At 33.0% G+C, this 27742-nt stretch overlaps 3 protein-coding genes across 4 annotated transcripts in view; 2 read left to right on the top strand and 1 right to left on the bottom strand.

The window, feature by feature from the left end:
* LOC100742718 (HIV Tat-specific factor 1 homolog) overlaps positions 1 to 15431 on the bottom strand; it is a 58493-nt gene extending 43062 nt beyond the window's left edge. The window contains exons 1-3 of one of the 2 annotated variants that reach the window (XM_012389377.3): positions 15411 to 15431; positions 13805 to 14163; positions 13346 to 13702 (exon numbers count right to left, since the gene is read on the bottom strand). In XM_012389377.3, the coding sequence (XP_012244800.1) occupies positions 13346 to 13702; positions 13805 to 14101 (654 nt within the window). In that variant the 5' untranslated portion in view covers positions 14102 to 14163; positions 15411 to 15431. Of the gene's footprint in view, positions 1 to 13345; positions 13703 to 13804; positions 14164 to 14760; positions 14934 to 15410 lie in introns of those variants that run through there. The other variant, XM_003491858.4, reaches the window with a different exon arrangement.
* On the top strand, positions 3543 to 12157 carry LOC100742835. The gene is made up of 5 exons (XM_003491859.3): positions 3543 to 3901; positions 9887 to 10162; positions 10357 to 10593; positions 10768 to 10966; positions 11363 to 12157. Exons 1-5 carry the CDS (start codon positions 3865 to 3867, stop codon positions 11589 to 11591), a joined length of 978 nt encoding a protein of 325 aa, XP_003491907.1. The 5' UTR covers positions 3543 to 3864; the 3' UTR covers positions 11592 to 12157.
* Positions 15432 to 15724: 293 nt separating the features above from the next.
* LOC100748540 (X-linked retinitis pigmentosa GTPase regulator) lies at positions 15725 to 27540 on the top strand. The gene is made up of 11 exons (XM_024369762.2): positions 15725 to 16400; positions 20973 to 21098; positions 22996 to 23088; positions 23284 to 23346; positions 23648 to 23971; positions 24379 to 24531; positions 24717 to 24881; positions 25077 to 25198; positions 25291 to 25377; positions 25709 to 26807; positions 27000 to 27540. The coding sequence occupies exons 1-11, from the start codon at positions 16370 to 16372 to the stop codon at positions 27125 to 27127; spliced, it is 2391 nt and encodes a 796-aa protein (XP_024225530.1). The 5' UTR covers positions 15725 to 16369; the 3' UTR covers positions 27128 to 27540.
* Positions 27541 to 27742: the final 202 nt, after the last annotated feature.

Below are 27742 nucleotides of genomic sequence, written 5' to 3'. Positions count from 1 at the left end.
TGACGTATACTCGTAAAAATAAACACCGCCTTTATTTTCAACAGAACAACGATCAGTTGAAACCCTACCTTATTTTGCAATTCAGAAGATCAATAGCCGCCCCATATTCAGAACTTAAACACGTATTCCAATTTTCTGGAAGCTAGTCTTCTCTTATTCCAACCTACGTAACAACCACTTTCGTAAAACTGATTAAACTCGCAAGTTTCTCGTGATACCAAGCTACTGGTCTCGTAGCCCTTATTCCCTTTATTCATTTTATACTTCCTTCATCCTCCGTCCCAATATTTTCGGATTCGGAAAGATCGAGAGACTTCGAGAAATAGTAAAATGTAAACGTTCTCTGGAAGATGCTTAACTCTTTAATCACCAATGTTGCGTAAAGATAATAACGCGGTTGCAATATTTTTCAGTCAATTCATCGAATTTCGTTTCTGTGACTACGATAAAAAATCTCCAAGGATTCGTTTCATATCTGTTTCTATCGTCGATCATTACGTTTCGTGGAAAATATTTGGTTTATTATAAACGAGGAATAAATTTCGAGAACGATGGTGTTCGAAAAATATGAAAGCTGCTGTTTTATTCAGCCGAAAAGTTGGTTGAAAGCATGCCAAGAAGTTACCAAACTATCGCTAATGGAGAAGAGATTGAACCTACTATGAAAATGATATTAGCTTTTTTTATACGTATATACTTCAGAACTACATGTTTTACACGATGAATTAATTTTCGTAGAGAGATATTACATCAACGATCTTACAAATACAATCAACTTGTATAATCGTCTGAAATTGATTTACTATTTACTCTTTAAATTGATTACTGTCAGACTGAATTCCGTTGGTATTTTATCTTATTTGGACATTTTCGGTGACTGATCTTGCTACTGATCTGCATTTGATATCTCGCTCGTTCTAATTTCTATCGATATAACAGAGATAATTACATAGTACAAATATTTATTTATTTATTTATTTACATAGTACAAATATTTATATATGATACAAATATTTCAGTGAGGTTGCAGTTTTATAAATAACTGGCATGCTTTAAATAGAAAAATTTTGGAAGATATTTGTAACGTATCATATTTGCTCTATTTTTTAATTTATAGAATTTTCGAATGTGGCTTCCAAACTACTCATATATTAAATTGCATCACTATCGAATAAATTTAAATGAATGTATAAAATTCAGCAAAATCCAGTAGGTTCATAAACTTTTAATAACTAAAGAGAGCCAGAATTGTACAAAAAAATGTTCAATATTTCGGTTATAAAATGAAGTTCCCAAAGAAAATGATTATTTGAATGCATTGTAATTTAATGCACGAAACAAACTTTTGTTAGCTGGGATATAAGTATGTCACGTTTCAAATTGTATTCGCGAAGAGTCCTCGAATTTTTCACACGCTGCAGCACAAAAAAAGAAGAGAAAGGCAGGTACCACGCCTTTCAGACACGCAGTAGAAATGATCGGAACTCGTTCTCTCATTTTTCAGACGGAACAATACGCTAATTATAGATATGAATCTTCAAGGAAAAGCAACGTCTGTTCGACGGAAAACGTGTGACAAATTTTCGATGATACGTTTTAGCGGCGAGGTCTACGAGAGCTCGAAAGAAACTGTTCTTCATCCCAATTAAAGAAGGGTTCAGAAACATGGATACTTTGTCGGCTGTTACCGTTCAGTTCGTTTACTCCATGAGAATATTAATGACTCGACGATGCACGGTATGTGAGGTAATTTCTCTTTCGTATATACTTTCGTAATCCGGTAAATAACTCGATAAATAAATGCAATCAATACGTCGATAGTAACAAATATATCAATGGGTTAAAAACAGATGAAAAATCTAAAGAATTAAAAAAGATGTGTATACGAATCCTTATTGCAAATACTGTGATGTAATTTTTATATATTTCGATTAAATCCATCCTTCCTAGTAGCAGAATATTTCTTCTTTCCGGATTTTATCACACGGGCTCTGAATCAGCGTGGGTCCGAGTCGTCGAACCGAAACTCGTAGCTGAAAAATCGCCAGAAACGACGACGCGTTGGAATGCCCCTGTCCAGTGCAGATCGATCTCTTTTTAACCACGTCGCGCGTCGCTTCGAAAAAGGCAGTGCATCCCTTGACGAGTTCATTTGCATAAAAAAATAAGCACAACCATGATGTATCGTTTTGTTTTTCTCTTATTCCTTGTATGGTATATCGTATTATTAATATAATTCTATACAACGGCAGATTGCCGTGACGATATATTGCAGTGTTTGCTATTACTTACCGATAAAGAGAAATTTGACGCATAACTTTTTAAAAGATAATCATTTTTTAGCAGCCTGATAAAGAAATCGACTGAGATAAAAATGTCCGATCGCGACACTTGTTAGTGGTATTTTAATGAAAATACTACAAGTATGCGACTTTATTTAAAAATTAAGAAGAATAATTAACTTTATCGATGTACAATTTAAATAGTTAATTTAAATATTAATTTTTCAAAATTTGTCTCTAGAAAATTGTCCAGGAAACTACGGATTAGATATAACAATTAAATTATAATTCAATTACATAAATTCAATTAACTATAATATTATGATATAATTGTCTCATTATATAAACACAATACAAATAAATCGTCGTACATACTAGTGACTTTATTATAAAAAAAGAAAAAGATCAGAAACAAAATATTCTGATGGAAATAACTTTCTTCCTCGTCTAAATCTTTTTACACGATCAGGAAAATGTCTAGCAAAGTCATAAATAATTCCCGATCCCTCGTATTCGTTTCTTTTCGACTAAAACTTTAAAGCACGATTCATTACGCGTATTCCCGAATGCGTTTACATATTGGATTTATTACAAGGAACCAACATTAAAGTTTTTTAATCCTTCAAATCCCAATTTATCACCCAAAAAACACCTAAACATATTTACTTTATGAGGGAGAAAGTGTTTAGAAAAATTATGATAGCAACAGCGGAAAATCATTCTTTATCTGAACGAAACGTTATATATATTTATTTATTTATTAATATATATATATATTAAGTATTATATTTAAGTATTATATTTATAGATTTGTAGATTTCTGATTTTAAGGGCAGTTTACTTAAAAAGATAAGCGGCACTGCTTTAATTAAACCACTGAATAGAAATAGACCAAAGAACTGAGATACTTATGAACGTTGCTGTAACTAGACCAAAATATCACACTCGCATTCAAGCCACAGATCTCATTCCCAAATCGTTCGAGGATAGATAAATCTCAATGGAATGGCAAAGGGAGAGAGGAGAGCGTGGTTCGATTTTTAAAGAGTCGAATACAGGAGAAGTTCCTTAAGTGTCGAATATCATTGCTATGGGGATAGAGGACCCGATGCGTTTGACGAACGAAACGAAACGAACGTACAACTAGCCAGGAGAGGAACCTGAAAAATGCCAGGAGATCGAGAAAGTATGCGGTACACGGGGGAAGCGCGAGTTCGTATCGAAAGCTCGCCTCGTACCTTGACGTCGAGCGGAATGGAAGCGGCGGCTTCAGTCGCTCGCGAACTTCCACCGTGAAAGCTTCTCCCCGTGTGTTCGTCCGCTTCTGATCAGTGTCTCAGACATAGAGAAATCGAGAACGCGCCAACACAGAAAAAAAAGATTAGAATTATCGTGATCGAGGATCGTTTAGGTCGTGAATTTTTATGAAAATTTCGTTCGAATTGACAAAGCATCAAGTAGATCTTGATGAGTGAATCAATGTGTAACTTGTGAACGAGGATGAGGACGACTCTGTTTGCACCGTTTTGCTTGTTCATCGACGAATTCGGCGAATAAATCAACGACAGAGCAGGTGGAAACCATGCGGAGGTGTTTGCTTCTGGTTCTTTGTGCCGCAGGTAATGAGTTTCGCCAATGAATCGACCGATTTTAATTCAAAGCCTGTGATTTACGCGAGAAATATCAAGTGAAAGGAGACTAAATGAATAAAAAGATTGACGAGGGAAGAAATACATTTTTTCCACCTTCGGCTTAGTTTCAATTGTATTTCATTCCGGTAGAAATGTCTATCTCAATGTTGCTTATGAGTGAAAAGCGTGAACGTTTATCAAAAAACTTATGCACACACGCGGGCTTTTCTCTTAGAAATAAATTTACGGAGTGCGTTTACGAGTCGTCGTCGTGAAAGCTTTCTGCGACTGGATCCTTTGAGGAAAGCTTTAGAGAACAAACCATGAGAGGAATAGAATTAATTATCAAATTGCAAGGTAAAGCGAAATACGAAAGAAAGGTTCCTCTGTGTTTATAAAGCTAGTATAAACATAAAAGAGATCGCTGGATAAAACGAACATGATAATTATATATGTCGATACTCGTTTAACACACCCATCGAAAAAATTCCATTAAAACGGCACATTCGCCTTTAGCATTGAAATAAATAAAATATTCCATAAAACTTCGTTTAATGGAATAAGAATAAAAAATGAAACAATAAAAACATATAACGCTCAGATACCACTATAAATTAAATTAAAAAGTCGTATAGTACCGATATATCGAATCGAGAAAGAAAGAAGAAGCGTATCTTAAGAAAGATTTCGAAAATAGAGAATAACGAAAACATTGTAAATAACTTCATTCACTATTGTAGAAGCTGGCCATTTATTTATAACTTAGATCATTCACCTCAAGAATTTTGTTGACACGTACGAATAGAAACAACTCCACTGCACGGTGAGAAACGAGTGCCGGTTCGGTCCATCCTATTTTTCTTCCACCACGGAAGATTAAAAATTTATAACATGGGACGTTCCCTTACGGTACATTTCCTCCTTTTCTATTTCCTATTATTTTCTCCCTAGAACTCGTATAAAGAAAGGAGAAAAAAAATGTGTAGAAACGTTGCCAACGTCGGACATTGATACGAGCATAATGAAACGTTATAATAGAACGATTTACAAGCTTCAACTGATGCAATATGCAAGTCATTAAACGCAAAAGGATGTATCTACCAAATGCAAATATCGATTGGTTACGCACTTGTGAGTACGAAAAAATTCATTACTAATGGCGCCTTTAAGCGAAACTAGGCGACTCGATAACGCTACTCGAGATTTCTATCTTTCTTACCTACTATTATCCGAAGAACTCGACATAACAAAGAAGAAGCGACGATACAATCAATGTCACGATACACACCATTTAATACCAGAGGATAGACAAATATGCATGTTCGTGATTAGATTTTTTTCTCGCTTTAAACTACATAATAATAACAATTAATAATTAACTTCTACGTATAAGATTAGGAAAATTAAATTTCGATTAAATGTCTTTTCAAAACAAAATCTTTAACTTTTCTAAATGATACCGTATCGACATATTATATTGATAAATATTAAAAATAAGTTTCAATATGCAATCTATATTTATCTTCGAAATCTTTAATGAAAATAGTAATATTCATATTTAAGATGTAAGGTAAATAATAAGGTGAATAGTTGAAGCTAAAATATTAAGTTTTTTATCGTTATGTAATGTAATGTAGGGCTAATAAAAATAAGGCCACATATACCATTGAATACCTAGATGCCCGAAGTGAATAGATCGGCCATCTATTTTTGTTAGAGAGTACACGAATCTTTAGTCAGAAGACCACACACAACGGTATTAAATCACACCGCAAATGTGTCGCAAAACTAGAATAACCATAAGAAAGTGTTCACTGCCAAAACTGCAGAATAATGGATTACGTAAGTATCGGTTTTTCACCATCTTTTATTCGATCTAGTTAACTTGGATCGAATTAACTTTGAACGGATTAAATTCACGAACGCGGTTATTATTGGAGATATCTGTACAAGATCAATGAATTAATACCAGTGATAAAATAAGTATAAATTTTATCATTAATAACATCAATATTCGCTATGATCTTCTATAAACATATAACGAAACCATTTTTGTTTTTGTGCTTAATGGAATAAACCAAATCCAAAAAAAGTACTTACATAAGTGAGTTATATGCAGTGTTAGCAAGTTATAATGATTATACTATAGTTTCATCTACTAGTAATGACTTTAAACATGACGAATACAATCCCCAACTATATTTCATAAAAATAGTCTTTTTACTAAAGTATGCCATGAAAGAAAGATTATATACATGATTGATACTAGATTATTAAATTATAATTACACCAGTTAATCCAAACGTCTGTTATTTTAAAGACTAACAAAAGAGATACATACACGAGACACTTGTTGATCGGCCGTAGTGAAACAAATCGGCCGCTGTAGCTAAAATATACAAGCGATATGAAACAATTACGCAGAGCACATGTAAAGTTAGCCTTGTGCTAGATGTAACTCGTGAATGAAAGTAAAAATTGTAGACACACGTGTTATCCATGAGTACAACATACGCATCGATGAACATGATTCTTACGTAGATAAAGGTACAGCTTATGGACGTGCTGATTAAAAGTTCAGACGCAATTATGGCTGAATAACAGTTATAGACGTTCGTATTAATTATCAATGTTCATGACATAACACGATGATATCAAAGTCCGGCGTATAGTATTTAATTACACCTTGTTAAATGGCGGATTTCTAGAAACATAGTCTCAGTATCTATCGTTCGTTTAAGTACAAACACATTTTCAAAGTCAGTCACCGATTTGGGTTAAAGCAAGTTTGCATCGCATGGCTCTGCTGATATGCGAATATTGACAATAGATAAAACAGCTGACATATATACGTGCTATGTGGTTGTATAATTTCGATAATACTCGTTTAAGATAATGTTAGCCTAGTAAATTTTTCGAGTCATGTATAAGGATCAAGTATAACCATCTTTTCATTTTCCTCACGTTTTGATTTTAATTTTCGTCACGTTTTGCAACGACCAAGTATGTAATTAAAGTTAAATTTAATTTTCCAATTAACAGAGAACTGTTTTTGTCGTATGTATGATCTCTCTCACGGATTTACAGATTAAAGATGAACAATTAGCCGAATAATTTACTCGCTATTCAAACTAATCAGATGATCTCATCCTTAAATAATTAATCAGATTTAAGAAACGAAAATATTGGAAACCTTAACAAAAGGAGCCACTTCTATAGTCCGTTACGTCAGCACATACCTCGACAAGATTATGAACCTTGGTAGCTGTTCCTCTCAAATATTTGTAATCGTTACATTAGACACGTCGAATTAACAAGGATTTTACACGTGAAAGATTCATTCGCATTCATAAAATTTCCAAATTTCAATCAAGTTCCATTCGGACTGCTTTGACATCGCTCGAATTAAATCCTGAACAAATCTCTTTCATCTTCAACATTTATGTATAAAAATGAAAGATATCTAATTGGTAGAGGAATGGAATCTTAAAAACTCGAAATTTGCTATCAATCAGAAACGTATGACTAAAAAGATGCAAACGTTCGTTTCGATTATATCGACCATTAATTTGTCATAATACAACTCGGATAAAATAAAAAGTTGTTCACAATATCTGCTGAAAGGCGGATTTACATTCAATGCGTGTCCTGGGTATACAGAAATATCGGTGAAGCTACATCCGACGCAATTGCGAATGAATACGTGAAAAGATAAAGCTGCAACATTACCGCGGCTGTTTGTCGTTTATGGTTTCCAGCCGGAGAAACAAGCAAACAAAATGTGCTCAACAAACCAAACGTGTTCAGCGGATGGAAACTTTTCCCCGTATAATTCGTGTTCCTACAAACGTTCCCTAAAGTGATAATTTATAGTTGAATATGTTATTCCTACAGAATTAGAAATTACAGAAATTGCGATACATTATCCAAGGTGATTGCAAATATGATACGTGTAAGGGTAATATTACCTATTACTTGGAAAATAAATAACGTGACGTTGCAACTTCAAAAAAATCCCAAACGATTGGTAGATTGCAAATTTTTATGCAAACTAGTATCATTATTGGTACTCATGGAAACGGAACATCTATAAAACATCTACGTTACAGTCAGACGTGAAAGGGATAAGTCTCAAAAAAGAATAAAACTGTCCATAGAACAAGTTTTTCAATGGTCGTAAACCGCGGAAGAATTCTACGAGAATAGCTGGTGCATGATTTAATTAGAGTGCTGCAGTTTGAATTCATGAAAACAACTCGATCAACCAGTAACCTATTTCGTCGTGTTAACGTACTCCCGGAGTTCTTCCATGATAATAAACCAAAGAGGAAGATGCACAATGTAATTGGCACTTCGCATTTCTACCCTAATAATTCCCATGTATGGACGTAATAGCAATGCGTCGCATAATTTTCTCGGATGATATCATTCACACTTCGCAGGCCGGACAACATCAAACGCATCCAACTAGGTTAGGAATACTTAGTAATACACGGAAGTTTAACTGATGTTTGATACTTGAGCACGGACGGCGTAAGAACCTTTAGAAGAAAACTTTCAAACTTGCATCTTTGAAGTACATATAATGGATATTTCCTTCTATAAAAAATTATCGTTATAAACATCTTTAACGTAAAATAATTCTTTAAGCAAAAATTGAAACGAAAAATTACACATATAAATAACAAGTCTGTTTTATTTTTCTCAAATTCGAGAAATTTTTTAATGATTGAAAAATACGATTCGGTCGCAAATGTTAAAGAGAACGCAGTGAGATTAACACATTCCCTACGGAATTCGGTCGTAATCGACTTATGTCTATCATCGGTGTAAATTATAGTGTCATATATATCTCTTAAGATAGATTGTCACAGCTATTAATAAATACCAAAGACTATTAACCTTTTTAGCTGTAGCAGTCGTTATATCACGTGTATTCAATTTCACACGGTAATTAGCTATATCTAAACCACCGACAAATAAGCTTCTCCGCGTTTTTGCTATCAAACAGCAATACAAATAATCTTTTGCAATTATCGTACCATACATATATCGACATCCTTCGACATGCTTCGTCTTATAATTGAAAGAAAGAGCAAAGATTTAAAAACAAGCTTAAAATTAAAATTGGAAAAATGGATTTTTTAAACAATTTCCTAATCGGTATCTGTATAAACGAGGACATTATTATACAGCAATCATTATCACCTTGTTTGTGTAACAAATCTCAATTTTATGACCAGTCATGTCCTTTTAGAACGTCACGATCACTAAATTATTTTCATATATGTAATGTATATAACTCCATCTGTATAATTGTGCCTATTCATGCGTAAAAACGGTTTACATAATCGTTAAATTACGCTCAAGGACAAGAGATAGGTATTAAGGATCCGCGACTAAACTGCGTCTGACATTTTATTCGATTTTCTGCAATTGTTTCCATAAAAGGACAGAGCCACGAGAGACGAAAGAAATTATTGCACGGGAAAGAGAACGACCGTAACACTGAACTACTTAGTCCCGCCGCATATTACAGCATGCAATCGTATGACGTAATGAATTTGCTATCGCACATTCCTACCTACGTTAAAACCGTGGATATCAATTTTTACCGACGGATAAAACGTACATAAATGTAAGGCATTCGTTTAATACTCGTCACATGCAAAGAAGATGCACCGGGAGAGAAATTTATGTGAACAGTGTGTAGGCGAAACTGTTGAACTGTTGTGTCGTCCCCAAGGATTTCCTTGAACGAGAAATATTCTCGAGATAGAATATGCCATTGCCATTCTACGGAATATGCGAAATTCTCAGTTACAGATGATACGAGAAAAGATAAAATTACGAGAATACTATTTAAATGTTTGAAAATGATTTCTTTTTTCTTCCGTGTTAAAGAGAATATGATAAATGAGATAAGATAATGAAGGCTAGCTAATTATTCTTTACGACTTCATTGTTTTACAGGCATATCAGCAGTAGTGGCACAGCCGTACAATAACAGTATCAATCCAGCAGCCACGAACAGGCTCAGAGTCGGCCGACAAAATGAAATCATAAGGCGGTACATGTGCCCTATAGGATTCTTCCGATTGAAAAGATATTGCTATTACTTAAGCGGAGGTACGGCACCTTGGAGAGAGGCCTATTTTCACTGCAAAGATAGAAACGCTACTCTAGCGATTCTCGATAGAAATGGTAAAGATCGAATGCTAAGAAAATACTTGTCGAGCGATCAATTCAGTAAGTAAAACTCGTCTTACAATACAATATTTAATAATAAAAATAAAAAAAGACATATTACCTAATAGATACTTTTCAAACCACTCGTATTATACAATCTTATATTTACAATCATAAAAAAATACAAAATATATGATCTTAAATTTGGATGAAATTGGTTAAATATCTAAACTGGTTGAAATATTATATCCCAGCGAAATTAGAGAGATGGATCGGTGGAATATACAATTGGCAGCAAATGGCTTGGGAATGGGGAGTGACCGGGGAGAAAGTGGTGTTCCAAAATTTTGGTTTACCTCAATCTAACCACTCTAAACAACAATATGCATGGCACTGCATCACGATCGATCCCACGTTAAGGTATAAATGGAGCCCACGAAGTTGCGTCGAACGAAAACACTACGTGTGCGAAGTACCAGCTGGACGTATAGGTAACATTCTACTTTCTTGACGCTCGTTTCTAGCTCAAATACTACTTAAATCATCATTCGTCAAGACATTCGTCTTAAAACTAACAAAATTTACACATACAAGAATCATATGATTGTTGAACCTTTTAGCGATTAAGTGGACATCTATAATTAGATACTTTGTTTAAATTATAGTTAGAAGACGTAAAAAAACGATAGATCCCTACGCACCGCAAAACCAAAGATTGAAACCTCGAAAGAAGAGCAAGAAGTACTCGAAAGAACAGAAGAAATCAAACAGACAGAATAAGAAACGAAGTGGATGGAGAAAGAAGCACGCGGAACAATATTCAGATTGGGCACATGGTGTGAATGTAGGTTCAAGGCCACCTAGGTAAGTTCTTTTACCTATAAAGTAATAGTAAGTTGTGAAATATACCGTTTGTACCAATAGTATACTATTTTGTACATAGAAGACAAGTAGTTTCTCTTGAAGACCGTTACGTTGCCCGGAAAATTCATAGTAAAATTCGAAAAAAATTTGAACGCTATGTATTTTCATAGAATTAACATTTTATTAAATGTATATATCGGTATTTTTTATGCATATATCAAACCGTTTGGTATTTAGTATCTGTTCCCACACAAATCCACATTTGAAAATCTAATCTTCAATGTATCAATGAATATATCAATGATCAATAAGAAATCAATGATGAGATCAATGTATCGTAACCATATCGTAGCATAATAGTACATTCGTAATTGTAAACTAAAATTCTAATTGCAGCATTAAAGGATTATATCCGAGAACAAGAATGCGACATCACTCGAACAGGACTCAACTGAATTACCCACAAGTGGCACAGATGTTGCCTCAAGGACGAGAATACAGTGCATTCGCACCTGATATGCCCAGTAACGGTCCACAAAGTCTAACAGCCATAAACAACATTTTGCCACAAATCCCGAGCAAGATAAACAACCTAGCGAGCGAAGAAGTTATTTTAAAGCCATAAACAAAGCGCTATTTATTCTAACTCTTTATTTGGTTGCTTTAATCATCGATCATTATTCTTCTAAAAGATCATTTTTTATCTATGTTTCACACACTTTCTTCCATTCTGCATTTTGCTAGAAATTGAATTAATCGAAGCTTTCATTCAGCCAAATAAAGAGTTATAATTTTCGTTTTGTTTCGTTTCGAATTTGTGGATGATGAAGTTATTTAGGCGCTACTAAAGTCGAGCATAGACTGAGATATAATTTATTCGGCTCAAAACAGTCTCTTCTTATGTTCCTCTCTTTCTAAATAGACGTTAGATTCTTGAAGATGTACTTGTCTAGTTAATAACGTTACCTCGAATCGGTAGAGTAATAACTTCAATGTTCGTGTATCGCGTACGATGTGTGTTCAGATTTCATTTTGTATTTTTTTATTTAATTAATCTGCATGAAACGCGGATCATCCATTAGCGAACTATATTTGCAATGTTAGTTTTTGCTTGTCGCTAAGTATTACGGCATTCGAAGGCATTTATACGAAGAAACAAATTATAAGATGCAAAACTACAATGAAATAAAAGATAGAATTATCTAATTGCAAATGTACTTTTTAAAAAATTGTTTTATTTAAAATAATAACTCGTAGTAGAAAAACTATTTATTCACTTTGTTTTAATTTATTTTTTATTATTAAAAAATGATTCTTACAGAAATAAGTTCTAAAATATTTCTTGGATGAATGCCTTCGATTTATTGTAGCACGAGAAAGCAATTTAAAACAATGGATTTATTTTTCGCGCTAACTAAATGTTTAAAACCATAGTGCAATCATAGCAGCAGATAATATATCACAAATAGTCAAACTGCTTAAATATCGATAATTGTATGTTGACTATACCTAAATTTTCAAGCATACGTGTATCACTACCAATGGATAATGCACTGACTGCATATCAATGTTACTCAAAAAATATCAGAAAAAAATATATATGCATATAATATTTGATGTTTATCTAGAACGCATTATTTAGTATATGTTATCAGTATATATCGATATAAATTTCCCAAGACTTTTATTTTTATGCTTTAATTTAATGATATTGTATATACATATAAGTACCGTTAGAATAAAACCTTTTTACGGCCGGAACGTTTCAGGATTTATAAGTTGATAAAAAAGATTATACGTTTAATTATAAGCTAAGTGATTCGAGAAATATTGTGTGGTGTACTTAAACATTTATATTTACGTACATTACATTCTTATTTACATATTAATCTGTATTTGTACAATGTTACTTCAAAATTAAAAAACCCATTCGCCCTTAAGTTGTATAATACTTGAAACTCCACGATTAATTCGTGAAGAATTAAGTTTTGTTTACAAAATACCCAAATTATTGAAACATATCTTCTACATTTAACATGATGTACATTACGTCAATAAAAATTCTATGTCAAATCATTACTATGAAATTTAATTTTTAGCCTAAAGTGTGATAGTAAACAAACTTTTTTTAGGTAATTTAGATAATTAATTAAGAAAAAATTTATACTTTTATAAAAAGAGTTCCGTGATATTCAACATACTACACATTTCATAGTAGACATATATCTTACTAACTTTTTGTTAAAATAAATATTTTCATAATTGTGCAAAGTAATTATTTTTAAGAAATTAATCAGTAGTAATATTATCATTACTCCAAGTCCAATGAAATTATTTATAAAACAGCTGACAACAAGAACCAGATAAATAATCACTTACCTTTATGTAGATACAGAGAGCATCGCCCTTTGGTTGACCATTTGTATCCTTATATAACTTGATCTTGTCCTTTCCCTTTTCATCTCGTGCTATGAGACCACATTTGTTGAAAAGCTTTGTGAGTTCATCCATGGTAATGTCTAATGGTAGGCCAGACACGTAAATAGCAGTATTATGGGCTTCGTCTACTTCGAACCAGGTTGGCGGCTCATGTGCTTTTCTTTTGGCTTCCATCTTCTTTTTCTCTTTATCGATCTTTACTTGTGCTTGAGATTGTTGCACAGTATTTGTTTCTACTTTACTTGCATCTGTAAACCCATAACTCATTTGATATCTTGCCATGAAATCTTCATCCACCTGAAAAATAATTATTTGAAAATATTTTAATGATAATACATTATGGGCTATATAAATAACAAAAAGTTTATTGAAAGATCTTTTATGAAAAACACACCTCACCTTTGGGAACCAGGCATTTTTTTCCTTGTCCCAAAAGTACACACTGCCGTCATTAGGATCTGTATATGTATGAGTATCATTTTCAAAGCCAAATACTCCTTCTTGTGCCCTAACTTCATTATCATCAGAAGCTTTTGTCTTTGTTTCTTCTGTATCTTTTACCATCCATTCATTCTTATCTCGGTCAAATCTATATGTAACATTAGTTGTAGGATCTTTATATATATAAGATTGCCCATCGAATTTATAATGTTTCATAGAATCTTCAGCCTTCTCTGTATCTTTACAATCAGCCATTTTATGTTAATAATATTTCATTTGATGAAAAATCCAATAAAATTCAGCATAAAATGTAAAACCTATAACAGAAAATTATGAAAACATATTAATTATGATAATGATGCTATCTTAATTGCATATAAAATTTATTAGCTATTATCAGTTTGTTAATATAAATAGCATGAATAAATAACAGCAACCTGTTGATAAACAACATTCATTTATTTGATAGAGGTTTAAATCACATACTAATGCTTTGTATTTGGTAATTGCTAAGGCAGTTAACATAACCTTTCAACTTATCGTACTTTGTATTTATCATAAAGTATCATTAACAAAAAATTATAAAAATAACAAAACAAATTTATACAAAATGTTAAAGTTAAATTTACTAAGATAAAGATTGATAAAACAAAAACGACATAATATAGATTAAATAATTATAAGCGTATACAGGTTACATAAACATTATCGAAATACAATCGAATTTAACGTTACGATACACAACTTGTATCTATAACATGTACGTACTAAGTAAAACGCATTTATATAAATTTTCAAATAATAACGGTACAATTTCCCTCTATATATGAAAAAGTTACGTCAAAGTGCACAAATATTTTGATGTAGGTTAGATATCTATCATATACAGGAATCGATAGCACTATCAAACATACCATTTGAAATTATGTTAGTTCCTCACAATAATTCTAACGTAGGTAACGTCTACTCTTATCAAAAAATATAACTTTTTTAAAAAGAAACGAATTGTAAATTCTTGAACTTGACAGCAACACACTATTCAACATGCGCTGATACCTGTTCGCGATACTAATGCGCTCTACATGAAATTGTAGAATATTCTATCACGTACATTTGTGCCGATAAAGCATACTATAATCAATTTTATTTATTTTAACGCTTATTTCTTTTATTAAATATTTATTTTAACATTTAATATCTTATCTATACTTTTAACTTTGAGCGATTTAATAAAATAATTATTACAGAATTATTAATAACAGATATTATTTAACAGAATAGGTTAATTACTAGATATTTACATTTTGTTTAAAAACTACCAAAATTATTTTTCTGAATATTCAAATATGGCATTTTTAATTTTTGGAGTTATAAACTTCTTATGGATTTATTCTTTTGGATAATTTTGTAATAAACGTAACACATTACATAAATTTGTTGCATTTGTTTCAGAGAACATGCTAACTACATTACTAACAAATAATTATATATTTATTTTCCAAAAATTATATGATACTTTTTATTAAAAATACCATATTTGAATGTAATACGCCAAATATAATACCTGTATAACTTGATAACGTAAAATTCAATTTCTCACTTTCAGTTTATTCTTTCGTGTATCTTTACCGGAAATAGTAGTACCACTACTTTAATCCTGTTCTTCATTTGAAACAGTGACGTAACCAGAAGTCTTTCTTGGGTGGAGGCGAAACGTGTAAAAGTATAGTATATCTCTGAACCTGCTTTTTCAAGATTTAAAATTTGCTTGTAATTTACACTTTAATATCTCTATCTGATACTATAGGCTAAATAATTTAATTCACGTTAATTATATAATCGATAAGTTTTTGAAAAAGTGTCATAATATTTTTATATTTTATTCTCTCGCAGGAATGGGCAGAGAAGCGATCGCTCCTATCATCCCCCTCTAGATCCGTCACTTACTCGAAACAAACATTTTCAATCCGGAAGCCCGCAAAAAAGCGCGTAAAAATAAATGCAATTCAAATTCTCAACAACAATATATTGTACATTCATTCATTTGACGCTTTAAGCATCCCTCATCCAACGCCAATTACGTTACCAGAATCAAATTCGCATCTTCATTCTTTCCAAAACCGCCTACCTCGTTATTGCTATAAAGTTCAATATAACCAAGAAGAAAAAAAACATTGAAATAAAACATTCTTGACATAAAAAAAAATAAAGCGTTCATGAGCGAATGTCACGAGTGCATTGGTGCAACCGTGCATTGAATATTAAATGACATTCGTCGATGAAAGTGGTGACACGCGAAGGAACGCGAAGACAACGGCGACGCGTGCAGCTATTAATTTCCACGAGAAAACACACCACTAGCGAACGATCGCTCCCATTCTTAACGTTGGAACACGTCCGGCGTGGTTGCCATTAGAAATTGATTTCCAGTTGCCAGGCAACGTTCAGTTTAAGTTGCCACCATGATAGCCATGCTTGACCGGCAGTTAGTCGGCTGCAAGTTTCGCCGCACAACGTTCAAGCATGGGCCTGACGGATCTAGAAACGATACCTGGTAAAACGTTAAACGAAATTGCACAAAGCACGCATGATTTGATGCACCTGCCACTCGATACCCACGCAATCGACATTCATCTTACTTAAGAGCACCTTTTTTTCTCAAACAGGTTGCCTGATGCCGTGCCGATTTGCCGGCAAATTAATGAAAATATATATGTACGATGAACTTGAAAGGAAATAGTGGATTTTATAATTCGAGCTGTTTTCAAACTATCTTCGAATCTTTGTTTCATAAAACGGAATCGAATTTGATTTAAAATATTTGCAAAATAACATTCACTTCTCGCGAAATGCTTTTGTAAGATATTATTTACTAAAATAATGTTTTGAATTTCCTTATCAACTTCTACCAACTTTTAATGATAGATAACATTTCATAAATCAAAACAGAACATTGTTAAACATTTGCTTAATTTTAACAATGCTAGTCTTCTATTAATCGAATAAATTAAGTGCATTATTTTTAATTAATAAAACAATGTCTAGACAAAGAGAAATGGAAGCGTTTGTTTCGTAAGACGTAGCAGAGAAATATGTAGTTAGTGCACTTAAATGTTCAATATATTAAAACATAAAACTACGCGGAACCGTTATACATAAATATAACACAATTCCTTGTCACTTTTGCGGAAATGAGGGCTGCCATCTGCGTACCGAGCAAATTATTCTTCGGCACGATTGAGCTATAAAATTGCACTTAATCGTGCGAAACTAACTGAACGAGTTATTACATGGTGAAAAAAGGTTGAAGATATTTAAGTCTTTCAAGATATTTTCAATTGTATGACCTGTAAAATAGTACGTACTTTGAATATTTGTTTGGCTTTGAAGTAATATTATTATTTTATTATTTCCATTGTGATATTAGAAAAATTTTTTATCACAATAGCTCGTTTTAATTTTTATATTTTTATATTATTTTCATTATATTTCTGCTTGTTCGTTTTATACTCCGACCAGTTTGACATAATTATATGTATGATTTATCTATTTCAATATTAATTTCGTTCTTTAATTGTGTCTATTCGTGTATAAAATGTTACTTATTTAAGAAAGTAAAACATTTGATAAATTATAAGAAACTTTTCATGAAAGTTAATCTACCAACTCATGATGTATAAGAAACGATTTCATTCGTGTCACGATGCATTGTATCGAAAAATCGAAATTGGCACGTATTGATTCGATCCTATATCTCGATGTGTACGAATACGTTCACTAACAATTTTATATTTCGTTTTCTAAAACTTCAAACTATCAATGAAAACAAAATCTTTAAAATTTAATCGAAACAAGGGTAAAATATTGCCCCGTGGATTAAATTTCACATTTCTCATTGTTAACAAATGATTTTTCTGGCCTTCTTTCCTGAAATACCTACGATATTAAAAGATCTCCTACGTTGAAATTTAAGCCCAGAACTCGATATAAAAGGTTCAAATAAAAAATTAAACTTCTCAAATAAGGATAGACCATTTTAGCTCCGACCGCAGTAGAATCTAAAAAAAGAATCCCTTTTTTCCCGTGCTAGTTCCAGCAAATAGAAAATCCTATGCATAGCTTCCTATGTCTTTAGTTTGTAGCTGCCGATCTTAGTATTTGAATTATAGCAAATTCACCACGCTTTGCAATAGAGAATTTACTACGCTTTACATAGAAGATCTATTGCTGTCATAGAGCTTCATCCTTTCTCGTTTCGGATAGGAAAATTCCAACGCGATGCAAACAAAGCGGCTCAATGATAAACAACATTGTTAACGCATCGCAATTATTCACATTGGAAATGCATAAGCAAAAGTAAAACCAGATTAACCGGTTGCGGCATGGTGAATTAAATATTGTAATTGATCCGATTCGTGGACGCGTATATTTTGATCCGTTTTCATTGCTGCTAAACCATGCATCCTCAGGTTAACGACCTGACACAATACCAGTGGCTAGAAAATGAGCGCATCGATGATATCGGCACAGCGAATTTACCATCTCGCATGTCGCGTTTCGAAATAGGGACGCGTTCTACATAGAATAATAATTTTAACCACATTGCATTTTATGGTACATTTTGTACGTTATGTTTCCAGTCATTCGTAGTTCCGTGAAAATATTGTGGAGTGCAACCATTAAGAAGGTGGAGGAGTTGAACGTGACCTGAAATGTTCAACGTCGTCTGAATTTTAGACGTGGTAATGAAGATTCAAAGACGCGTAGAAAGGAATGGCATATAGAAGTATTATTTTTTATATGATTCCAGATGGTAGATAAGACATTTTGGCTAAGTAACAAACGATTCTTAGTCTATCGATAAATATTTGTTCGCTTGATATTTAAATTTACTCAAGAGATTAAACGTAATCCTTAAAAAGTCTATTCCAATCCAATCCCATTGAATGACAAAGAATAATGTCGGTTACCACGATTCTTGACCAGTCTAGTATCACTTTCTACTTAAAAAAAAGCCTCGTTTCGTGAGCATTCTTTTATATTTGTATCGTGAAATATAAACAGATGCATAACTCGATCTTTACACATAAAATAAAGCTCCTCTTCTAGAAATATCGTTATTATCGACCTTACACATCACTTAATATCTGCGTCAAGTTCTTCCCATTCTTTTGAAATCTCTTCGATACGTGTAAACTTTTGTTAGCTGGACTCTGAAAATGTTGCTTGATATCATAATTGTCGATTAAAGTCAACGTAGCTAAAGAACAACACGTATTTCTCGTATGAAAGATAGATGCTCGATGCATTATGCAAAAGACGACGTTTGAACTTTTGATAAGAAGAACATAAACGTAAACTCCGTGAAGGATTTATACCGAGTTGCTGCATCATTGACCTTTACAGGCAACAAATGAAAATTATTATTCGCTCGTTCCTTGGCTGGCCAATCAACATTGGTGATACCGCCGTTTCATCTATCAAATAGATTTTGCTAAGCATTCATTTTCAACTAGTATTTTCGTATAAGTATAATTCAGTATAATTCGATAACAACTGGAATTTTCTCACTCCCTTCGTTTATGGCAGCCACGACCAGTCGAGGGCAATCGGAAAAATTCATTCGCTTCGAGGCACGATTGTAATTCTTAGTGACCGTTGTACGACCATGAATGGAACGTAAAATTCTTGCTTCTAAAGCTGTCATTTCCATTCCTTTTACTCTACACCCATCTTGGCGCATTACGACAATGTAACTACGTTTTATGCGCCGAAGCTTATTGTAGCAATTATCTTTGGAATTTATATTTTTATTGCACGTAGTTAAACAACAAAAGAAGAATTTAACGGTTCCAATTTTATTAAAAATTTACAGTTTAAAACAAATTATGCTTATTTTATATCGAACACGACATTTATAAAAGTAGTATCGTATCCAATTAACAAGATATTTCAGTCATCAAAATTTGTCACGCTTCAAATACTTCAAAATCCGTACTAGACCGACTCTTCACTAAACATACTTAAACTCTATTTCCTTGAAGATGAAAATAGAAAAATTTTATCCTACTTTTCCGACTTATTTTCGCACGTACAATAATCTCCTGCCGATTATTTAATCCTATCGAGTCCAGAATTAGCCACGCTCAAGTACGTTTGATAAATGTTTAAATTCGATTTTCTCAAGAACTAAGCCTAGAGTGAAAAAATTTCATTCTATATCTTCTTCTTATTTTCCACAAGGAATCGCGTCATGTCCGCTTTTACGTGTTATTCGGTTGGACCCTGTACACTGAAACTTCCACAATGTCTTTCATTATTTTCATCACCATAATATCGATCTTCTTACTGTAACGACTGCTAATTCGTAAATAAACCCGAAGACAAACACGATACTCGTTAGCATTCTTAGTATTCAATTGGAAGTATTATATATGAAAGCACAATTTTCTTCCAAACGAATGAATAACTTCGTTACCGTTCTTCGTTTCATGAGAAAACTCCGGTGTCTAAATCCCTTTGACCTCACGTGCGCGCAACGCTTGATCTTCCAGATTAAGACTGGCCGAACGTAGATCTTTTCTTAGATTTGAGTAAAAAATCTTTAGATACTTGTAAAGCAATAATGATTCCTTTATCAGATTAAAACAATCGATTATCTACAAACGTTAAGTCTTTGAATTTCAAATGAGTTTACGTACGTCATTTCTCTGAAGGAGTCGTCATATTTATAACAAGCAATTTTAAGAATAAAATCATCATACCTTACACGCGTGTGTCTACAGTCTACCGTATTAATGCAAATTTATCTGACTTTGTTCTTGGCCGTACGATTTTTCCACCTCGACCGTTTCGTGCCAGACGTAAAAAGGAAAGTGGCGATTCGTCCTCTGATATCGCGCTATCGCGTTAACCTCCTTAAATAAATCATTGGAGATTTAGCACGTCGCTGTTTTTTCGTTAACGAATATTCCAAACGGCAAGATGATAGATACGCTAAACGTAAACCTAGAGAATAGTAAATAGGTAGCTATCTATCGCGAACAAGAAATTTGGAAAGAACGGTTCGCATATTATTTGGTATAAACTTGCTTTTGATTTGAAAACCCTTTACATGATTTTTTAGAAACAGGAGCAGTATTTACAATTGGACGAAGTAGATTTGCGGACAACGTTGCATCGCATTTTTTCATACGCAGGGATCCGGTGCTCTCTATTACTTGCGGAGATGAACATTCTGCTGTTATATGTCGTAAGTTAAATTATTTTTTCTTGCAAGATCTTTTTCAGTTATCGATGCTAATAGAGTAAAAATGTCAATATTAAGTTATTTTTACACACCTTTTTATAGATCATTATTATTTACTATTATTTTTTTACTTGTAATAATATATATTACCATATAAGTATTTCCACTGAATGATTCCATTAAAAGAAAGGACAAAAGTGAAAAATATTTGATCCTAACTTCATGAAACACCAAGTCGCAGAATTTTGTATGTTGCAGATAAATATTTATCGATTGCATAAATCTTTATCGGTACTGCAATATTAAACGTTAATTGATCCGCGCTATTTTCCATGGGAAAGTAATTACATACTTTGTTAGAAGTAAACGACAGTGATACAACAAACGCGAAGAAACTTTGGAAATTGCTCAATAAGCAGAAATAGTGAATCATAAAAGAAGTTACACTTTAATCGATTTTATAAACTCGACCATTACTATACTTTGTTTTATATCCATGACAAACTATGTACTTTCTTTCTCTTCGATCTTCTTCTTCAGCTATACCCATATACTTGTTTGATCCATTTTTTTTCTCTATTTCATATCTCTATAAAAGTTTTCACAGAACGTATCAAACGTGAGCGAATGTCTTACGCGCTACTCTATCGATCTGGACACGACCGCTCTTGATTTTAATGGAAATCAATAGATGAGCTCGTGAATGACTGTACACGTTTCAATGACACTAATGTTGCACGTGGACATACTTTATGTACTATCCTGCTACGTATTTTTAATGTAACATCTCTACTAAAATATTCTATCGATTGAAGGGCTTTCTCGAAAAACGGACCTCTATAAAATGTAGTATTTTCTAGTCAAATGGTTGAATCGTATATATAACTCTTGTTTTCTATACTGTAAGAATATTTCGCCATCCTTGAACTATTCGTATCGTCGTTTCTCAAAGAAAAAAGAAGTAATTAAAATAGCAGCGTATTTTTATTCTATGACGATATTTACTGGTTTATTTTAACATCTCGCATGCTAATCCACTTTCATTACGCGTCTTATTTGCGTCACGATACTATCACGATTAATACACATCAAAGATACTACAAATTACTATTTACTATTAACAACAACGTATGATACAATTATATGGATCGTTTTTTTTTCTTCCATATTAAATTAATATTTTAATTTTTATTTCGGACTTGTGCTTTCGTGACTTACCTTATTATACCTTCTCTTGCTCTCCAAACATTTTTTGCAAATTTTAAGATCACCTGTCTTATCGAGCTTCGATCGCAGACTGAATTTTTCAGAATAAATTAAAAATTTATTTCGAATAAAGAGTTTATATTACAAACTTCTCGCGAATATTTTACAAGGTAAAATATTGATCTAACAAGTTTTGTATAAAATTCTCAGGATCGAAACTATCATGATTTACAGCTTCTGTAACATGGTTCGTAAAGAAGGTAGTGTCGACCTACGCTTATACGGGGATAGCCACTGTCCAGTAAATCGATATAACCACGCAATGCTCTGGCACGTAACATACCTATACGAACGAAGTCGACATACTGCTATTATCAACAGTTCCAGTTAATCGTGAAATTATCTAAGCACGTAAACTCTGCTGTTTCAAATATTAATACCTGGGTTTTTCGATGAAATACTTTTTCGGCAAAGTCCCTAATAACAAATTGTTCAATTTTCATTTTTTAGATTAGCGATTTGAAATTTGGTTGATTCGTTATAAAAAAAAAAATCTGTGTCTATTTATTGTAGATAGAAAGATTAGAGCGATTGTTTATCGTAGATGAGATAATTCGTAAACAAAAAAGACCAGAGATATTATTACTGTGAAGCAATACGTATGAAACCAAAAGTTCTACCTCGTTGATTTTAGAAACCGGTAGACTCTTCGTCTTCGGAAGCAATGATTGGGGTCAACTTGGTCTCGGTCATAAAAATCATATCAGCAAGCCATCCTGTGTAAAAGGTCCGTACCGTTCGTTGTTTTAAATATTTAAAATTCATTTATATATTTTTGTAAAAAAACATTAGCTTTTCAAATTCCATAACTGAGATTTCTATAGCTTCTGTAACTTTGCGACCATCTGATTCGAAAAATAAAAATGATATCAATCATTTCAATTTATCATAAATTTTCATAATACAACCTATTAATTTTTAGCTCTGAAGCCGGAAAGGGTCACTCACGTTGCATGCGGACGAGCACACACGCTAATTTGCACAGGTAAGGCATTGTTGACATTTATGCCAGTACAGATACCAAAAACCTTCTAAATATACGTAGGCACATTGGTTACGGTGTGTAATCACATTTATAACGTTGCGTGTTCGAAACTTCTCTACCGCTTCTCAGTCATTCAACTTTTAACTTATAAGTATCTTCTCTCTTTCTTTGTTCCTTGATAGCGTTTACCTTTCGTGTGAAGCGATCATTATCTAGTGACGATCTAATAATAATAGTAACCTATCAAACACCTCCAACTTGAAGTATTCAAAGGAAAGGAAAGCAATTCACGATGTTTCAGGATCGCAGAAGATTTTTGCGTGTGGCAGCGATCAAGAAGGACAACTTGGCCGAGGAATTTCCGCAATAGGCGATTCCGTAAATACTCCTGTATTGGTGTATGATTCGGGACTATCAGGATCAAAGATCGTCCAAATTGCTGCTGGTTCCCATCACTCTCTCGCACTTACCAGCGATGGTGGTGTTTTCGCATGGGGTAGCAACCTCGAGGGCCAATTGGGACTTCCAGATGTATCTGGCTTGGTGAACAAACCGACCAAAGTACATATTCCTGAACCTGTTAAACAAATTAGCGCCGGATATTATCATTCCACGTTTCTGACAGGTAACTCGTTAATTGAAAACATCGGAGAATTGTTAAAAAGAAAGAACGAACCACGTTGATGTATATTTTTTCATATTGATTTTTAACTAAAATTGTAATTCTCATGAGATACAAAAATAATTAATTGACATTATGATATGAAAATGGTTAATTTGTTTTTCATAAATATATAAAAAGATATTTCAAGATATCGTCGAGCATTTTCCGATTTGTATTAAGATAAATTTAATTGCGCAAACTATGAATTATAGTATTTAGTATTGCACGAGTAGAAAATATTAATTTCAATATTGATATCTATATTGTAATTAGTAATTTCTTATGTTATAAAATAACATTATAAAAGTGAATGTAGCGCGTGTCACCGCGTTAACAAATTTTCTTCGAATTTCAAACGGTATTTTCAGAAAGTGGTCTCGTTTACGTGTGTGGTGAGTCAGAAAGTGGGAAATTGGGGATCGATGCCAGCTTTTCTACACAGGTCGCGCCTAAACAGATGCAATTACCGAGTCCTGCTGTACATGTCGCGTGTGGTGGTCATCACACCGTCATTCTAGCTGGTATAATATATGTACATACATAAACTCCAATCTTCACAAATTAGATTACGCTAAATGATAACAGTAATTCGTAAAAATCACATTAAATTTTACTACCAATTTTATCCCAGATCTCGCATGCTTGCCCTACAAATTTTGAATAGAAAGAGCATTCTCCTGATCTATCGTGTTTTACTGCTTTTCAGAAAATGGGAATTTATATTGCACCGGAAGTAATTCGAGCGGTCAGCTTGGTCTAGGAACTAATTTGTCGGAACTTCATATACCGAAACTTCTTCCACGTGGCATGCTTCGAAATGAAACAATTACTCGAATATCTTGCGGGGAAAGTCACACCGCTGTTGTTACTGGTAAGTTTTATTACAATTTCTACCGATTATTCTCGCCATCTCATTCTCTATTTTTTATTTTTTCGTGGAAAATTAATACAAATTTTTAAAAAATTGCTATTTATTAAAATATCTATAATATATCGATAAATACGAGAGATACGTCAAACAAAGGTTATTATGCCTCGTTTCTATAACATTAGTTTTTCGTGGCAGAATCTGGAAAACTGTATACGTGTGGCGACGGAAGGCACGGAAAATTAGGATTGGAGGAGAACGAGAACAACGTCCATGAACTGACTTTCGTTCAAAGATACAAGGAGCTCTTCGTTTCGGATGTAATTACATTTATCTGCATGTTTAATTATTCCTCGTATGTATAATCCATATAAGATTTAATAAAATACGGATAATTTTTAAATTTACGAAGGTTGCGTGTGGTGGCTGCCACACGATCTTAGTCGGTCAAAGACGTGACACGAATAATCGCTCGCAAAAAGAAGACAACTCGCAAACGGTAATTACAATTCGCTTCATAAATAATAATTTCCATTAATTTATACGATTCCTATAATTCTATGATTAGTAATTTAAAAAATTTTCTCATGATTACTACGACAATTTGAAGAAAAAAATTCTACAACCTGTCAAAGATAGAATTGTACCTGAACCCTGCTGCAGTCCACTGATTTATATGCATATCTCAATCTTAGTTTTGTTTCAATAAGTAAAAAGAATGTTTTAAAAGAAAATTCTATTGACACATAAACTTGACACATATTTAATATAATAGAAAGGATTAACTCTCAGAAAAAATAAATCAACATATGAATTCTTTTACGTTCTAGGAACACATTCAAAAAAGAAATTCATTGCCACCATTAAAGCTTCCCGTAAACAGGCTGCAAAGTGAGACTCATGACGAAAATGTTAATGAAATAATCAAAGATAGGTTGAATCAAGGAAATAATATTACGGAATCTGTAACAAATGCACAGGAAGCTGTGGAAACATCTATGGAAACAATCGAAGAAAACATAAAAAATAAGGTAGATGATGTCACGAATAACGTTATAGATTCCATGAATAATATCGAAAAATCAGATAGTCCTCAAAATAGTCCTGAAAAATCTACGAATGACAAACCAGAAGAAATATCATCGAATGCTGTGTCTAACGAAGAAAACGCTGAAATGACATCGAAAGAAATGTCAGCTAATATAGGCGAATCCGAAGAATCGAAACTAGAAAACGAAAATTCAGTACTAAAGAAGGAGGAAGAAGAATCAACGATGAAGACAAACGTTAAAAGCGAAAACGTTCAAAAAGAAAAGAGATCTGAATCAATGGATAAGGAGGAAAATAACGAAGGAAACAATAACGAAACGACCACAGAAACTACGATAAATAATATGGGAAGCAAAGAAGAAATTACTATTGAAAATGGTGATACGGAAAATAAAGATGAAACAGATGGTAAACGAAAGAATAGTGAAGATGTTAAGACAGAACCAATGGAAGAGTCGATGGAACCAAGCAATGGCGATGATACTAAATTAGAGACGAGTCCTGAGAAACAAACGTCTCCCTCGGATTCCACGCCACCGCCAAAACCACCGAGATTAAAATCTACAAATGAAAATTCTTCCACCGACAATGAGAAAACATCGTCGATGGAAAGAGAAAATGAAATAAAGACGGAAGATACTCCAGAAAAGAAACCAGAAGCAATTGAAGGAAATGAGTCGGAGAAAAAAAAGGGATCAGGGTCGATGAAATCCACGAGGAGTAGCGGGAGTATTAAGTCCACAAGGTCGAGAGTGAACATGGAAGACACGATAGAGATCGACAAACAAACCGACAAAGCTAAAATTATTGAAGAGGAAAAAATGAATAACGATAATGTTCAGGACGATGCTGATGTGCAATCGCCGCCTCCAAGAACTGGTAAGCGGTATAAAATAATCAGAAAATGATAAAAAGATTTATCTAAAAAATGAGAAAGCTACAATAAAATAGACATAAAATATCTACGTATATTTCGAATAATGCCATTTATTTGTTACATTTTTAATGAATTTCCGATATTGTGTCAATATTAAATTTACATTACATTGCTTCTTTTGCTTTGTGTTAAAGGTAAAATGTCGAAGATATTTAAAAGTAAGAAGCCACAAGCAACAGAGAACGGTACGAAGACAACTGGCATTGCGAATCAAAAATCCAAAGTATGTATAGCGCTATGTTTATACATATTTTTAATATAACATTTTCCAACAAATTTCTTTCATTTTCAGTCGAAAACGTGTATTATCCTATGATTAAGATGTCTTCAAGGATGTATTATATTTCATTGTATTTTTTACAATACGTGTATGACGAACGTGAAATTGGGACCAAGTGAAGTGATACTAAAAAATGATTTTATTTGCGATCAGAGATAACATTCTTTTCCAACATTGTTCATAGAAGAAACTCTCGTATAATGGGGCAGTATAATTTTTAATCGTTTCTTTCACTTTTTACCAAACAATTCCATGTAATAAAGACGACGATGTAAAGGATGAAAAATGTACTTACGATTAGAAACATAACATCGAAATCTATTATTCCTAGAAGCGTAGAAGAGTATTATTAGAAGTAAAAAAATCTAATCAAAAATAATTATGACGAAGGAAAATGAATTTACGCAAAATAATGTTTTTTTCAAATATTTTGATATTATCTGAATATTTTAAAGTATTAATACTGCATCATAAACCGAATTGTAACAAGCGTCATCTTTTTTTCGTGCTCATACATACTTCGTTAAATCAAGTAAATAATTTTGTAAAGTCGAATTGTGACCCGTCAAATGTGTATAATGGAAACCTTTTACCGTA

Source organism: Bombus impatiens, unplaced genomic scaffold (genome assembly GCF_000188095.3).
Source record: "Bombus impatiens unplaced genomic scaffold, BIMP_2.2 scf_0640, whole genome shotgun sequence".
Taxonomy (NCBI): domain Eukaryota; kingdom Metazoa; phylum Arthropoda; class Insecta; order Hymenoptera; family Apidae; genus Bombus; species Bombus impatiens.
This window is presented reverse-complemented; position numbering and strand designations above follow the sequence as displayed.

What these genes read in the sequence shown, in the direction of transcription:
- LOC100742835 (XM_003491859.3), top strand. Translation starts at nt 3,865, where the DNA reads ATGCGGAGGTGTTTGCTTCTGGTTCTTTGTGCCGCAG. An exon ending in CTTGTCGAGCGATCAATTCA is followed by an intron (nt 10,163 to 10,356) that starts GTAAGTAAAACT and finishes ATTATATCCCAG; the next exon opens with CGAAATTAGAGAGATGGATC. An exon ending in GTAGGTTCAAGGCCACCTAG is followed by an intron (nt 10,967 to 11,362) that starts GTAAGTTCTTTT and finishes TTCTAATTGCAG; the next exon opens with CATTAAAGGATTATATCCGA.
- LOC100748540 (XM_024369762.2), top strand. Translation starts at nt 16,370, where the DNA reads ATGGGCCTGACGGATCTAGAAACGATACCTG. An exon ending in ACATTCTGCTGTTATATGTC is followed by an intron (nt 21,099 to 22,995) that starts GTAAGTTAAATT and finishes CGTTGATTTTAG; the next exon opens with AAACCGGTAGACTCTTCGTC. An exon ending in AGGAGCTCTTCGTTTCGGAT is followed by an intron (nt 25,199 to 25,290) that starts GTAATTACATTT and finishes AAATTTACGAAG; the next exon opens with GTTGCGTGTGGTGGCTGCCA.